The sequence below is a fragment of the Sphaeramia orbicularis genome, chromosome 8 (genome assembly GCF_902148855.1).
Source record: "Sphaeramia orbicularis chromosome 8, fSphaOr1.1, whole genome shotgun sequence".
In the NCBI taxonomy this organism is placed as follows: domain Eukaryota; kingdom Metazoa; phylum Chordata; class Actinopteri; order Kurtiformes; family Apogonidae; genus Sphaeramia; species Sphaeramia orbicularis.
Window position 1 is genome coordinate 10967899 of NC_043964.1, and position 14911 is coordinate 10982809.

At 34.0% G+C, this 14911-nt stretch overlaps 1 protein-coding gene across 2 annotated transcripts in view; it reads left to right on the top strand.

Moving 5' to 3' along the window:
* The window catches only part of LOC115424281 (rho GTPase-activating protein 44-like), a 127607-nt gene that overhangs the window by 78263 nt on the left and 34433 nt on the right, over positions 1–14911 (top strand). For both annotated transcript variants that reach the window (XM_030141439.1, XM_030141440.1), the window contains exons 7-10: positions 3331–3445; positions 6990–7058; positions 7277–7358; positions 12116–12243. In XM_030141439.1, coding sequence (XP_029997299.1) covers positions 3331–3445; positions 6990–7058; positions 7277–7358; positions 12116–12243 — 394 coding nt within the window. The remainder of the gene's footprint in view (positions 1–3330; positions 3446–6989; positions 7059–7276; positions 7359–12115; positions 12244–14911) is intronic.

A 14911-nucleotide genomic window follows, 5' to 3' on the forward strand; every position in this document is an offset into this window, starting at 1 on the left:
TGCCTATTGTCTGGTGTTTGATTTTTGGTGTGTATTTTTGGTGTCTTATAAGCCCATGTAAGGGCTGGGCATGTTTTTTTTTTTTTTATGTAAGACACAATAATAAAAACATTCATTCATTCATATGAAATAACATTTTATTCTCCTCAAAACAAGAACAATAAATGTGTGTAAACATACGGAAAAAATTGCACAAAACACAACAGTGATTAATCATTGCAATTACTTAAATACCTGAACTATAGTGCAATTCTCAGAACAAGAACAGTACATTGGTAAACATACAGAAAAAATGCACAAAACACAAAAGCGACTTATCATTGCAATTATTTAAATACCTTAACTGTAGTGCATTAACCCTTTCATGCATTAATTATGAGAACCTTAGTTAAGATTTTTTTCTTGAGTGTTTTTATTCCTCCATAGGCATGAAAAAACACAATGTGATCAAGGTTTGTTTTTGTTTTTTTTTCGCATGGAGTTACAAAAATGTCCATGCATTTAATTTTTGAAGTAAAGAAACGTGTTTAAAACCCAATATCAGAAAGTGATATGAAAACAATGAAATAAAATAAAATCTGATGTTTTCTCACATTTTAACATATTCTAATGCTAATTGTTACTCTTTTCATGGAGATAATATGCAAAAAAAAAAACAAAAAAAAACAACACTTTTTTTCTAACAGATAACAATTGATTTCCACTCAAACATGTTAGTGCAGATCAGGTTTATCTAGAACAGTACAGTTACAGTAATGGTCTGAATGTCAGTGTATTATTATGGGATGGTGCATAAGTGTCCACTGTGTTGGCTGATATGGAACTAAAACAACAAAACCTATGAATATACAAGATACAAGAGAACAGCTGGAGAAGAACTGTCCACTGGAGTGACCACTGTGCATGAAAGGGTTAACTTCTTGCCATAAGACATGCGCAGTACGCAAGCACTCTTTTTTTTTTCCGCTCGAACATTCTCCTCCTGCCCAATCCCTCCCCAGTGACGCAAAATTGACAGGCAATCAGACACTCCCTCCGAGCCGTTCAAAAGATTCGATTCGTTCATGAACATCACATCACTATCAAGAACATTTCTACGATTAAAGGACTGATGTCGCAGCAGGACCTTGAAAAACTTGTCCATGCATTTATCTTTTTTTTTTTTTTTTTAATGGGCTCAGCTGGCTGACAGGCAGCTGTCTGTACCGATAAGGCAGCAGCCGACACCAACTGTACTCCCAGTCATCATTGCCCATTTTTCTGACACCTTTGCTTGTGTATCCTCTTTTATTTGGACATTTTACCAGGGAGTATCTCACACTACTTTTTTTTTTTTTTTTTTTCTACTTGTCTTGTCCAGCGTCCTAACAGCAGAACGGTAGTCTGGTTCCTTTTGATGCTGAACAAATTTGCTTTGCCAAGGGTAACTTCATAAAGTATATGAAGCGCCCTTGGATATTCTACTGTGTTTATTATGAGTTTTGTTGAACCACATTTCGATGCCAGACCTGACATGGGGGGTGGGGGGGGGTAGAAGGAGGGGAGAGAACAAGAGAGAAGAAGGTGGCGAAGACCCTCGCAAGAAAGTATCAACAATACAAACAGCAACAACCATGGAGACAATTATAATGGAAACAATAACTACAACCAGAACTGAGTAAACTGGGCAGAGGAGAGAGAAAAAAAACAAAACAAACAAAACTACAAAAAAAATAAATAAATAAATAAAAATGAACAGCTCTTTACAAAGACTCGGTTCCCATCGTTCATTTCAAAGAGCCGTTCAAAAGATTCGATTCATTCATGAACGTCACATCACTATCAAGAACATTTCTACGATTAAAGGACTGATGTCGCAGCAGGACCTTGAAAAACTTGTCCATGCATTTATCTTTTTTTTTTTTTTTTAATGGGCTCAGCTGGCTGACAGGCAGCTGTCTGTACCGATAAGGCAGTAGCCGACACCAACTGTACTCCTAGTCATCATTGCCCATTTTTCTGACACCTTTGCTTGTGTATCCTCTTTTATTTGGACATTTTACCAGGGAGTATCTCACACTACTTTTTTTTTTTTTTTTTTTTTCTACTTGTCTTGTCCAGCGTTCTAACAGCAGAACGGTAGTCTGGTTCCTTTTGATGCTGAACAAATTTGCTTTGCCAAGGGTAACTTCATAAAGTATATGAAGCGCCCTTGGATATTCTACTGTGTTTATTATGAGTTTTGTTGAACCACATTTCGATGCCAGACCTGACATGGGGGGTGGGGGGGGTAGAAGGAGGGGAGAGAACAAGAGAGAAGAAGGTGGCGAAGACCCTCGCAAGAAAGGATCAACAATACAAACAGTAACAACCATGGAGACAATTATAATGGAAACAATAACTACAACCAGAACTGAGTAAACTGGGCAGAGGAGAGAGAAAAAAAACAAAACAAACAAAACTACAAAAAAAATAAATAAATAAATAAAAATGAACAGCTCTTTACAAAGACTCGGTTCCCATCGTTCATTTCAAAGAGCCGTTCAAAAGATTCGATTCATTCATGAACGTCACATCACTATCAAGAACATTTCTACGATTAAAGGACTGATGTCGCAGCAGGACCTTGAAAAACTTGTCCATGCATTTATCTTTAGTGGAGTTGACTACTGTAACAGTATCTTCTGTGGTCTGCCTAAAAAATCTATCCAACGACTGCAGCTGATCCAGAATGCTGCTGCTCCAGTCCTCACTAAGACCAAGAGAGTGGACCACATCAGTCCAGTTCTCAGGTCTCTACACTGGCTCCCTGTCTCTTAGAGAATAGACTTTAAAATTCTCTTGCTAGCATATAAAGCACTGAATGGTTTAGGCCTAAAATCCATCAGAGACCTTCTAGTCCAGTATGAACCATCCAGACCACTCAGGTGGTCAGGTGCAGGTCTGCTCTGGGTTCCAAAAGTCAGAACTAAACATGGAGAATCAGCGTTCAGTTTCTATGTTCCGTATATCTGGAACAAACTACCAGAAAATATCAGGTCTGCTGAGAGTCTGAGTTCTTTTAAGTCGAGGTTAAATTGTATATTCTCTTTCGAAACTCTACACTGCAACTCTTACTTTAATATGTGTGTGTTTTTAGATTTTTGGGTTTTATATGTTGTTTTCTTACTCGCTGTTTTTAATCACCCTTCACATGTTTCTTTTATAATGTTTTAAATGTGTTTTTTTTTTCCCTGTCATATTTCAATGTCCTGTGTGAAGCACCTTGAATTGCCTTGTTGCTGAAATGTGCTATATAAATAAACTTGCCTTGCCTAATGTTGTGTCCATTTTTTTACCTCTTGCCTGTAGATTTCAGCAGTCATCCAAGTCATCCAGTCACCCGAGCACTCTGCAGCCCGGTGCCAAGTCCGAGTCCCTCCGAGAGGAGATGGAGGAGGCAGCCAATCGGATGGAGATTTGCAGGGTGGGTCGCCAATCACAACACATTATATGTTCCCCAAGTTTTAACCCTTAACTCTTTATAGTTCATTCATAGAAATATTCTGAAATTCAAAATTTCAACCTTAGTGTGTTATTGGAGGACATAACAAGACTGTATTACTTTTGTGAAATATTTCAGAATCTTTTATTGTCGTGTAGAAAATAGGAATGTAATGATTACCGGTATAACGATAAACTGTGGTAAAATTGCAACCGGTTAGTATTACCGTTCAAATTCTAATTATCATGATAACCGTGTTTGATTATCGCACTTTTCCGGAGAAAACGCCTATGTAAAGATCTGCTTTTATGTCAAATATTTGAGTATAGTTTTAATTTATTACAGTTTTAATTTTATATACCTAATATTTGGAACCAATATTTACTTTTAACGTCTTTGAAAAGGTTCGTTAAGCATCTGTGTGTTATTTATGCAATAAATTGTATAAATTTTTCAAATCGGATTTTATATATTTTTTTGTGTTTTCTGGCCTTTTATTTTGATATAGTAGGTTAAGGTGAAAAAATAATAGGCAGATGATATAAATGAAGTTGTGCTGATAAAAAAAAAGATTCCAAACATTGGTATAGTAAACATTTGTTTATATAGTATATAAAGGCAAAATCAAAAGTGCTGAAAAACGGACAAAATAGACTCAGACCACTAAGGGTTAATACTTGAATGTTTCTGCAAAAGAAAGTACATTGTGCCAATTATTTTATTTGTTTTTTGTTTGTTTTTTTCAAAATACAACTTGGTTAAATTATTTCAGTGTGAAATTTTTTGAACATTTTGAGCACAATTTCAACAATTCTGCGATAATTATGATAACCGTGATAATTTTGGTCACAATAACCGTGTTTTGAAATTTTCATATCGTTACATCTAAGGATGTCCGATATTGGCTTTTTTGCCAAAAACCGATATGCCGATATTGTCCAATGCTTAATTTCCATTTCCGATATCTACCGATACCGCTGCCGACATATGTGGGATATGAAACTAATTTTAGGTAACATCACATATCTCCTGTCATGGAATTAATACATCATGCCTAATTTTATTGTGATGCCCCATTGGATGCATTCTCAAATGCTACAAGGCTTTCAAAATATAAACACTGTCTGTGCAAAGAATACATACTTCAACTTAAGTTGTGGAAAAAATGCCATATTTATTTATTTTCTCTCCCTCCCTCCATGAGTCTATTACAGTGTGGCAACTCTACTGTACAATTTTGAAAACTGCACATTTCTTTCAGCTACAGACAATGCTTCATTTACGCATCGGTAAATGCTGGCGAAATCAAGCCATTATTTTATTGGTTTTAATGATAGGCAAAAAAACCAATAACGATATTCACCGATATTACATTTTTATGCCAATATCGGGCCGATAATATCGGTGGGCTGATATTATCAGACATCCCTAGTTACATCCCTAGTAGAAAATTAAGGTCAATGAAGATACCATATTTAGTAATGCCGCATTTCCACTGTGTGGAACTGGCTCGACTCGGTTCGACTCGACTTGACTCGGGTACCAGGTCCTATTCCTGGAGACCGGTGTCCAGTTGAGTGGACATTTTTGTAACTCCATGAAAAATAGGTTCATAAAAAAAAAAAAAAAAAAACAACAATTCAATGGCATTGTTTTTTTCATGCCTAAAGAGGAATAAAAACACTCAAGAAAAAAATATTGACGAAGGTTCTCATAATTCATGCATGAAAGGGTTAACATGACATGGTCATATCTAGACCTAAAAAACACTCCTATGCATTTCAGCTTCAAGCCTTCATCAGGAAGTTTTTTAGGTCTAGATATGACCATGCCAAGTTAACCTTTTCATGCATGAATTATGAGAACCTTAGTCAAGATTTTTTTTTCTGGAGTGTTTTCATACCTCCTTAGGCATAAAAAAAAAATTGTGATTGAGTTTTTTTTTTTCATGGAGTTACAAAAATGTCCATGCATTTAATTTTTTAAGTAAAGAAATATGTATTTAAACCCAATATCAGAAAGTAAAATGAAAACAATGAAATAAAAATTTTTTTAAGGCTGCTAATTTGATATTTTCTCACATTTTACCATACTCTAATGCTAGTTATTACTTCATATAATATGCAAAAAACAACTCTTTTTGTCTAACAAATAACTGATTTACACTTAAACATGTTACTGCAGATCAGGTTTATCAAGAACAGCAAAGTTATAGTAATGATATGAATTGCAGTGTATTATGGGATGTTGCGTAAGTGTCCACTGTATTGGCTCATGTGGAACTAAAACAACAAAACCTATGAATATACAAGGGAACAGCTGGAGAAGAACTGTCCACTGGAGTGACCACAATGCATGAAAGGGTTAATAAAGGCATTTTAATGTTTAACCCTGTCATGCATGAATTGTGAGAACCTTAATCAAGATTTTTTTTTTTCCTGAGTGTTTTTATTCCTCTTTAGGCATGAAAAAAAAACAATGTGATTGAATTTTTTTTTTTTTTTTTTAAATCAACGTGTTTTTCATGGAGTTACAAAAATGTCCACTCAGCTACACCATGAATTTTATTCTTGAAGCAAAGAAACATGTATTTAAAACCCAATATCATTTAGTGATATGAAAACAGTGAAATGAAACCATGTTTAATGCAGCAAATCTGATGTTTTCTCACATTTTAACATATTCTAATACTAGTTATTACTCACTTCATGGAGATAATATGCAAAAAATAAATATTAACAATTGATTTCCACTCAAGAACCAATCAAGAACAGCAAAGTTACAATAATGGTATGAATTGCAGTTTATGAGATGACGCATAAGTGTCCACTGTGTTGGTTGATATGGAACTAAAACAACAAAACCCATGAATATACAAGAGTAAAGCTGTAGAGTAACTGTCCACTGTAGTGACCACTATGCATGAAAGGGTTAAAGAGAGTGCCTTGGAGTTTTCTTCCAGTTTGATATCTACTTTATGAATCTCTTTGTCCAAAGAGCACCTCAAACAAAGTCTTTTTTTGGTCCGAGAAGCATTCCTTCTTGTGAATTTTTGACATATATTGAGTATTGAGGAGAAATCTATGTGCATTAATCTGATTTCTCACAATCACTTAACTACCTTACTCTGATAAAACATATCAGATGATGCTATTTACATTAACTCCACAAATTGGATAAGGATCAGATTTTTAGTTTAGTTTAGTTTTAGTTACATTTTTAGTGTGTATATAAATGGGCTCAGTGTTGCAGAAAATGCCAGTGTTTTGACGTTCACTTTTAAGCCTTCGGATGTTCAAATGAGTCATATCTGATGCCAGTAAAAACCTGAAAAACTGTTATTTCAATATGCTGATAGGATTAGTTTTGAAACATTTCATATCTACAGCGGCTGTGCAGGTCTTTGAGGGTTAATTCATAACTGCACTCCGTGTATCTGACACAAATAGACCACAATACCAGGCTGATATTACTGCTATGTGAGAACCTTTTATATAACACAGTTGTCTTCTGCTTTCTGTCTCAGGATCAATTGTCAGCAGACATGTACAATTTTGTGGCCAAAGAAATAGACTATGCAAACTACTTCCAGACAGTAAGTAAATTGTATTCTCCAAAATGTGATACCAGTGGGAAAATGGAGTATATAAAGTATGTCTGTTTCTCTGTGCGGTGGTGAACAGCTTTATAAAAATGCAGATTAAACTTGGTGATGTGATAACATTGCTTGTATTATATGATCCGTGCACGGTTGAGGTTGTTGATATAGTCTCTCTCTCTTTTTTTTTTTTTTCCTGTTGCCTCCATCTACAGCTGATAGAAACCCAGGCAGAGTATCACAGGAAGTCATTAGAGATTCTTCACAGTGTCCTGCCCCAGATTAAAGCGCACCAAGGTGAGTCATACGCTGTGAGTGTGTAGAGATCCAATTCTGCACCTGAAGCAATATGGACTTAATAGCCCAGACGTGTCATGTAACAGCCTCAATGGGATGGAATTAGCCACCTTTCTATGTAAACTTTGATACATGCTAATTCAGACAAAGCTGCTATAATCTGTGTTTATATCCTTGAAATCGAGTTTTGCGGATATAATGATTTTACACCGAACGCCTCCATCGGATCCACCGCTGGATATCCTTCATGTGAACATGATAACTAGGCCAGATTTGGTTAGATTTCTCATGTTCTCATTCTCATGTGGAAATAAATAGTGTCTATGTCGAGGCCCAAAACGGAATCTGGCCCGATTCAGAATCGGGCCGGCCCAGAATGGAATCCTGCTGCTATAATGTTATTTTTATACCATGTTTAATGCAAATGATCCATAATTCCATAATTTGTCATAATTTTACATTTTCAGTCTTACATACCTTGAGTAACTATTGTCAATTTCAGTCGATTTCACTGTACCATATATTGGTGGGGAATACCACTAGGTTCTATTTGTAAATAAAGTGTATTATAGTTTACAATTAAAATGTTGTTTGTTTCATTTTTTTTTCACATATTTGCAAATTCCATGTATTGATTTTTATAATAATTTAGATCATTTGCATTAAACATGGTATAAAAATAACATTATAGCAGCAGGATTCCATTCTAGGCCGGCCTAGAATAGAATTCCATTCTGGGCTGGCCCGATTCTGAATCGGGCCAGATTCCGTTTTGGGTCTCGACATTTATATTGTTTGTTATTCCAATACAGCCTCAACTTTTTCCTTTTGGTTCACTCTCACCTCCCTCGGCGGAGACACTTGAAGGCAGAGCAGGCATCTGTTCATGCTTCTTAATTATCTTAAGAGCTAAAGAGGGAGATATTTCCTCCAGGTGTTTATTTGAGAGGAGAATAACATGAGCAACTGAGTTAAAATCAGCAGATGGGGAAAAGTTCAATGTTAATGTTGTTCTATCACATATATATATATATATATATATATATATATATATATATATATATATATATATATATATATATATATATATATATGTATTAGTGCTGGGCAGCGATTAAAATTTTTAATCGCAATTAATTGTGTGGATTTCTGTGATTAATCACGATAAATAGCATAGTTATATTGGGGGGGGCTGCCGGCAACAGCGTGTATTGCCTTTAAGTGATATTTCAGACTGGAAGTACTCCAGTGATAAAAAAAAATAATTCCACATTGCAGTGCTTAGAAACAACTGTGTCCTCCTCAACCCCGCCATCTGAAGACATTTAAAATGAAAATGTTCATGTAAAAGACCACTACTTTTCTCCATGTTTATGTCCACACCAGTTTATTTCCGGTTGTGAGTGATTGACAGGAGTCTTAAACCCACTAATAAGTACTAATACTAATAAGCCCAATAATATGTGATGTTCAGTTGTTCAACGCAAGCAAAGGGGGCCCTCTAGTGGTCGGAATAAGTTACATTAATGTATGTTTTGTCCTTTCGGTGTTACCGTAGCCAGTTCAGACATAAGAAGGAACTAGAAAACACGCAAACATTTTTGGGGCCATACAAACAGAGTGAAAGAAACGTGTCTGTTAGTTCCTCCTTACATTCGAACTGGCTACGGTAACACCAAAAGGACAAAACATACGTTAGTGCAACTTATTCCGAACACTAGAGGGCCTGCTAATCATGCGATTAATCACAGAAATCCACGCAATTAATTGTGATTAAAAATTTTAATCGCTGCCCAGAGTCAGGCCAGGTTAAGTTCAGGTCGGGTCTTGAGCCTTTTTCCAGGTGAAACATCATTTAGTATTTTTTTAACCCATAAAGACCCTGGGTTACTTTTATGGGAGTTCCCAAATGAATTTTTCTCTCTATTGAACCTTTCTTAAGTGATTTATCACCATATATCATAGCATTATCCGATATATTGTGCTATTTTCAGTGACAATCAGGTACTTTATTATATTTAATTTATTGATCATGTATTTTAATCATCATGGTGAAATTACATTTAAGGATTATTATATCAAAAACAGAGAAAACTTAAGAAAAAAAATAACTTTTTCAGTCAAATCTATCATTAAACAAATATTAATTGAGTGTCTCCATCCACTGTCATTGATCCAACTCCATAGGTTTTACTGGTGAATCAATGTTGTAGAAGATGACGTGTTTCCACGGTAACTACGGAGCCTCTGAACATCTGAATGGGTCATATCTGATGACCATGAAAAGATGACAAACTGTATTTTACACCAATTATTTCAACATATTGATAGGATTAGTGGTTTTAAAGTTATTAAACATCATTATGGGTTAAAGGGGTGATGATGAGTACTGATATTCCAAACTATTCTTCAGAACATATTGGTTTTGTTTTGTTTTTTTTTTTTGCTTTTCATTATATTCACAATTGACCCCTTGTCTGTTTTCCATTGTATTTTGGTTCAGTTCTTAAATCCATCGCTATAATAGAAGTTCCATCAATAATCTTCATCCTTTTCTGAGTTTTCCACTGGATTCCAAGGGCTACTTTATTTTACTCCCTATTCATATTTTTATACCTCATTAAATGTTTTCATTTTGGCTGTGTGACCTTATGACCTTTGCACCCTTTATGGCTCTTCCTGTTCATTTATTTCTGAATTTATTTTACTTCAGTCATTTTGTTTTATTACAGATCAGTTGTGTTAAATTTAGGATTTTTTTTTTTTGTCTCATGTACAATAAGAAAAATGTCAATCTAACCCTAGAAGTACCTGCACAATAACAGACACTGTCATATAGAAACATTAGATTACATTACATTACATTAAATTACATTGGATTTTATTGATCCCACCGTGGGGAAATTCGATGGTCAGAATAAAGTGCAAGAAAGAAAGTGCACATGCATAAATATAATGCAAAAAACAAGATAGTGCAGAAAAAAAAATATAAAATTAAAAATAATAATAACAATAATAATAGCAATAATAAAAACTATGCAGACTATATATATTTTTACAACATAGAACAGGGGTGTCAAACTCATTTTAGTTCAGGGGCCACATCCAATCTAATATGATATAAAGTGGGCCGAACCAGTAAAATAATACAAACAATAGGATAAGAACTTTTGAGTGAAAAAAGTAAATTCCGTAAAATAAGAAATACACATAAATATGCTTAAATATTCTACAATACAAGCAAAAATTCACTTAAATATGTTTAAATATTCTACAATACACGCAAAAATACACTTAAGTATGCTTAAATATCCTACAATATATGCAAAAATGCACTTAAAATTCCGTAATTAAAATGTTTACATCTACGAATTGTACTTGAACGTAACATGAACAAATATGAACCAGAAAATTCTTTAGTAAAATAAGTGCAATGTTAATAATATTAGGCCTTAGTTTATCATTTCTACATGTGAATCACAACTTACAGATCGCAGTGGATCTACAAATACACCAAACATTAAATAACAGGGAGAATATTATTAAAATTCCACATACTTCTCTTAAGACATTTCAGATATTCACTTTTTTTTTTTTTTTTTTTTTGTAAAAGGCTAGTCTGTAAATGTTAAAATTTTTGTGTAATTTTACATTTTTACACGAAAACAAAGAGACAAATTTACAGTTTTCATTATTTATAGGTTATTATGATAGTATTTTACTGGTCTGATCCACTTTAAAATTAATTGACCTAAAATGATTTGAACATTCTTGATTGTTAATATCTTCAGTGTAATTTTTATATTTCACAAATTCATCCCAGGGGCCGGATTGGACCCTTTGGCGGGCCGGATTTGGCCCCCGGGCCGCATGTTTGACACCAGTGACATAGAGGAATTGCAAGAATGTCAGACAGTACAGTAAAATCTTACTTAACCCCTTTAGCCCTATCAGCCCATGGGCTAAAAAATTATATTAGGGCTAAAAAATTACATTAATGTTCATCTACTATAAAAATATAATAAATCAGGACAATGGATGTTTTTTTCAACTTTTGCTCAAAGTTTAGACCCTAATGTTAATAAAAGTACATCAAAAGTGTATTTTAGTGCAAACTTAATGTTCAAACATGATTTTTAATCTTTGTGGGGTGACATATACTCTATTAAAAATCTCCAACACGAACAATTAATTTATGCATATCATTGTCAATCCAGCCGGAAAAAAAAACAGGCGAGGATAAAAAATTCGAATTTCTCTTTTAGTTTGTTACAGTTTACTCAGGCATAGTAATAGATACAATATTTTAGACAATGGGAATAGATTCTGTGAGGTCTCTAAATGTCCATAGACACCAAGAACATCTATATGAACCTTATTATTGTGAAGTAATTCTTCATTTACTTTGGGTATGTCTTTTTAGGCGTTTTTCCCCTGAAAATATGGTCAGGGTTAAACAGGTTTAAAAAAAAAAACAAAAAAACAATCACATTTCTTCATAAATACAAAAAATGTGGCACCAGTTTAAACATAAAAGTAAAACAAAATTTCAAAATGGAACTAAGTGCCACAGTGCAGCCTTATGTTAATGTAGTAATGTTATGTAAAAAGCTTCTGACAAAAAGCTCCACATAACTTTACATAGAGTAATTGGTCTGTCGTCATTCAAACGGATATGCAGCAGCGGTGTGCGTGTGTGTTGTGTGTGTGTTCGTTGTGTCTGTGTGTGTGATGCCGGTTTCTATTCTGTGTTGCAGAGGCGTGGGTGGAGAAGCCATCGTTCGGCAAGTCTCTGGAGGAACACCTGAATATTAGCGGGAGAGAGATTGCATTCCCGATCGAAGCCTGTGTCACCATGCTGTTAGAGTGTGGCATGCAGGAAGAGGTACATGATACACCTACACACACATACACACACACACTGAACCCATCCATTTTATGCTCTGGCTAATATTAATATTTTGGACATCTTTGGTTATGCAAGAAAGTCCCACTTGGTGCCTCTTTTTGGATTTTTATAACCTTGCAACCAGCAATCACATAACACTGGGTTACAAAAAAATGTTTTTTGCAAGTTGTCTAGGTTTTTTCAACTGAATTAGAACCATTTTGCACCGCTAAATCCAAAAATGACATCTGTTTTTCTCAATCAGGTCAGGTTTTTTTGCTAATTTGATTTTGAAAAATTTGATCTTCTCGCAAAATTGATTACATTTTTATGACTTTATCAGTTGATTTTTTATATAGTTCTCACCCAAAATAGGTTTTAAGAGAAAAAAAATCATTTGATCACTTGATTCCTGTTAGGTACAGTGGTGTGAATGAATAATGAATCAATAATGTAAAGTGCTTTGGGTGTCTAGAAAAGCGCTATATAAAATCTAATCCATTATTATTATTATTATTATTATTATTATTATTATTATTATTATTATTATTATTATTATTATTATTCACCGCAGATGTAGCAGAATACATCAGGCTTATTTTTGCAAGATCTTCTAGTCGAAGCCATTTCATTCACCTGTAATATTAAAAAAAAAACATTAATCATAAATTGGCAAAAGTAAAATCTTCAGAACTCGTTTATTGCAAGAAATATGAAAGAATTTTGTATCATATGATGTGAAAATGCCCATAAATGTAAGCAAAAATGTTAAAAAGCCAATATGTAGCATAGTTCAGAAAGTTGACCTGATTGAGCAAAATGAATGTGATTTTTGGATTCAGCACACCAAAATTATCCTAAATCAGCTCAAAAAACTTAAACAATAAATTTGTTGTTGGCCAGTGTAATGCATACTCACCCACACACACAGATGATATTACATTCCTTAAATATGTTAGATTAAAGTCCAAAAATGCATAATATTGTATTCCATGTCATTAGTATCATTTCCTTTTGCAGAATAGCATGGGTAAGGGGTTTGCAACCCACAAGTCCTGAGCTAAATGTAGCTCTTCAGTTTCTCTCCAGTGGCTTTGTCAAAAGGCAAAGCAAGGCAAATTTATTTATATAGCACCATTCATACACAAGGCAATTCAAAGTGCTTTACAAAGGCATAAAATTACATTAAAATCACAGAGAACAAGTGGTTCCAGGCACAACAAACCCCACCCCTCGCACATATTGTATCTTATTTTGGCATTGATCCAGCTGTTGTCATCATGTCTGTGTATGTGCTGATGTCAGCGTATCAATTACCTACATATGTGCCAAGTTTGAAGTAAATTGAAACAAAATTGATGTTTTTATAGACTTGTGAAATTTTGCTCATTATAAGTAAATAGGAGGAATGAAAAGATTTCAAAAATTCATTAAAAATTTGAACTTTGACCTACTTCTCCCAAAATGAAATGACATCTATTCTAGGTCACTGGCAATCTATTAATCCAATTTGGTATGAATTTAACCCATAGTTTTGCTGCTACAGACATGTGAAATTTCTCCCATTATAAGTGAATGGGAAAAAAAAAAAAAAATTAAAACCTTCGTATAAAAATTTGAACTTTGACCTATTTTTCCCAAAATGGAATGACATCTATTCTGGGTCACTGGCAATCTATAAAGCCAATTTGATATGAATTTAACCAATAGTTTTGCTGCTACAGATTTGTAAAATTTTGCCCATTGTAAGTAAATAAGTTGGAAAAAAATATTTTAAAAATTCATAAAAAATTTTAACTTCGACCAACTTTTCCCAAAATTTAATCAGATCTATTCTGGGTCACTGGCAATCTATAAACCCAATCTAGTATGAATTCAACCAATAGCTTTGCTGCTGCAGACATGTGCAATTTCCCCCATTATAAGTACATGGGGAGAAAAAAAAAGATTAAAAAAATTCATAAAAAATTTAAACTTTGACCTAATTTTCCCAAAATGGAAGGACATCTATTCTGGGTCACTGGCAATCTAAGAACCCCAATTTGGTATGAATTTAACCCATATTTTTGCTGCTACAGACATGTGAAATTTCTCCCATTATAAGTGAATGGGGGAAAAAAAAATTAAAACCTTCATATAAAATTTGAACTTTGACCTATTTTTCCCAAAATGGAATGACATCTATTCTGGGTCACTGGCAATCTATAAAGCCAATTTGATATGAATTTAACCAATAGTTTTGCTGCTACAGATATGTGAAATTTCGCCCATTGTAAGTAAATAAGTTGGAAAAAAATATTTTAAAAATTCATAAAAAATTTAAACTTTGACCAACTTTTCCCGAAATGTAATCAGATCTATTCTGGGTCACTGGCAATCTATAAACCCATTCTAGTATGAATTCAACCAATAGTTTTGCTGCTACAGACATGTGCAATTTCCCCCATTATAAGTAAATGGGGAGAAAAAAAAAAAGATTAAAAAAATTCATAAAAAATTTTAACTTTGACCTAAATTTCCTAAAATGGAAGGTCATCTATTCTGGGTCACTGGCAATCTACAAACCAAATTTGGTATGAATTCAACTGATAGTTTTTCTGCTAGAGTGTTAACAATCAAACCGAACCAAAAACAATACCCCTTGGCTCCCCTTTGGGGGTCGGGG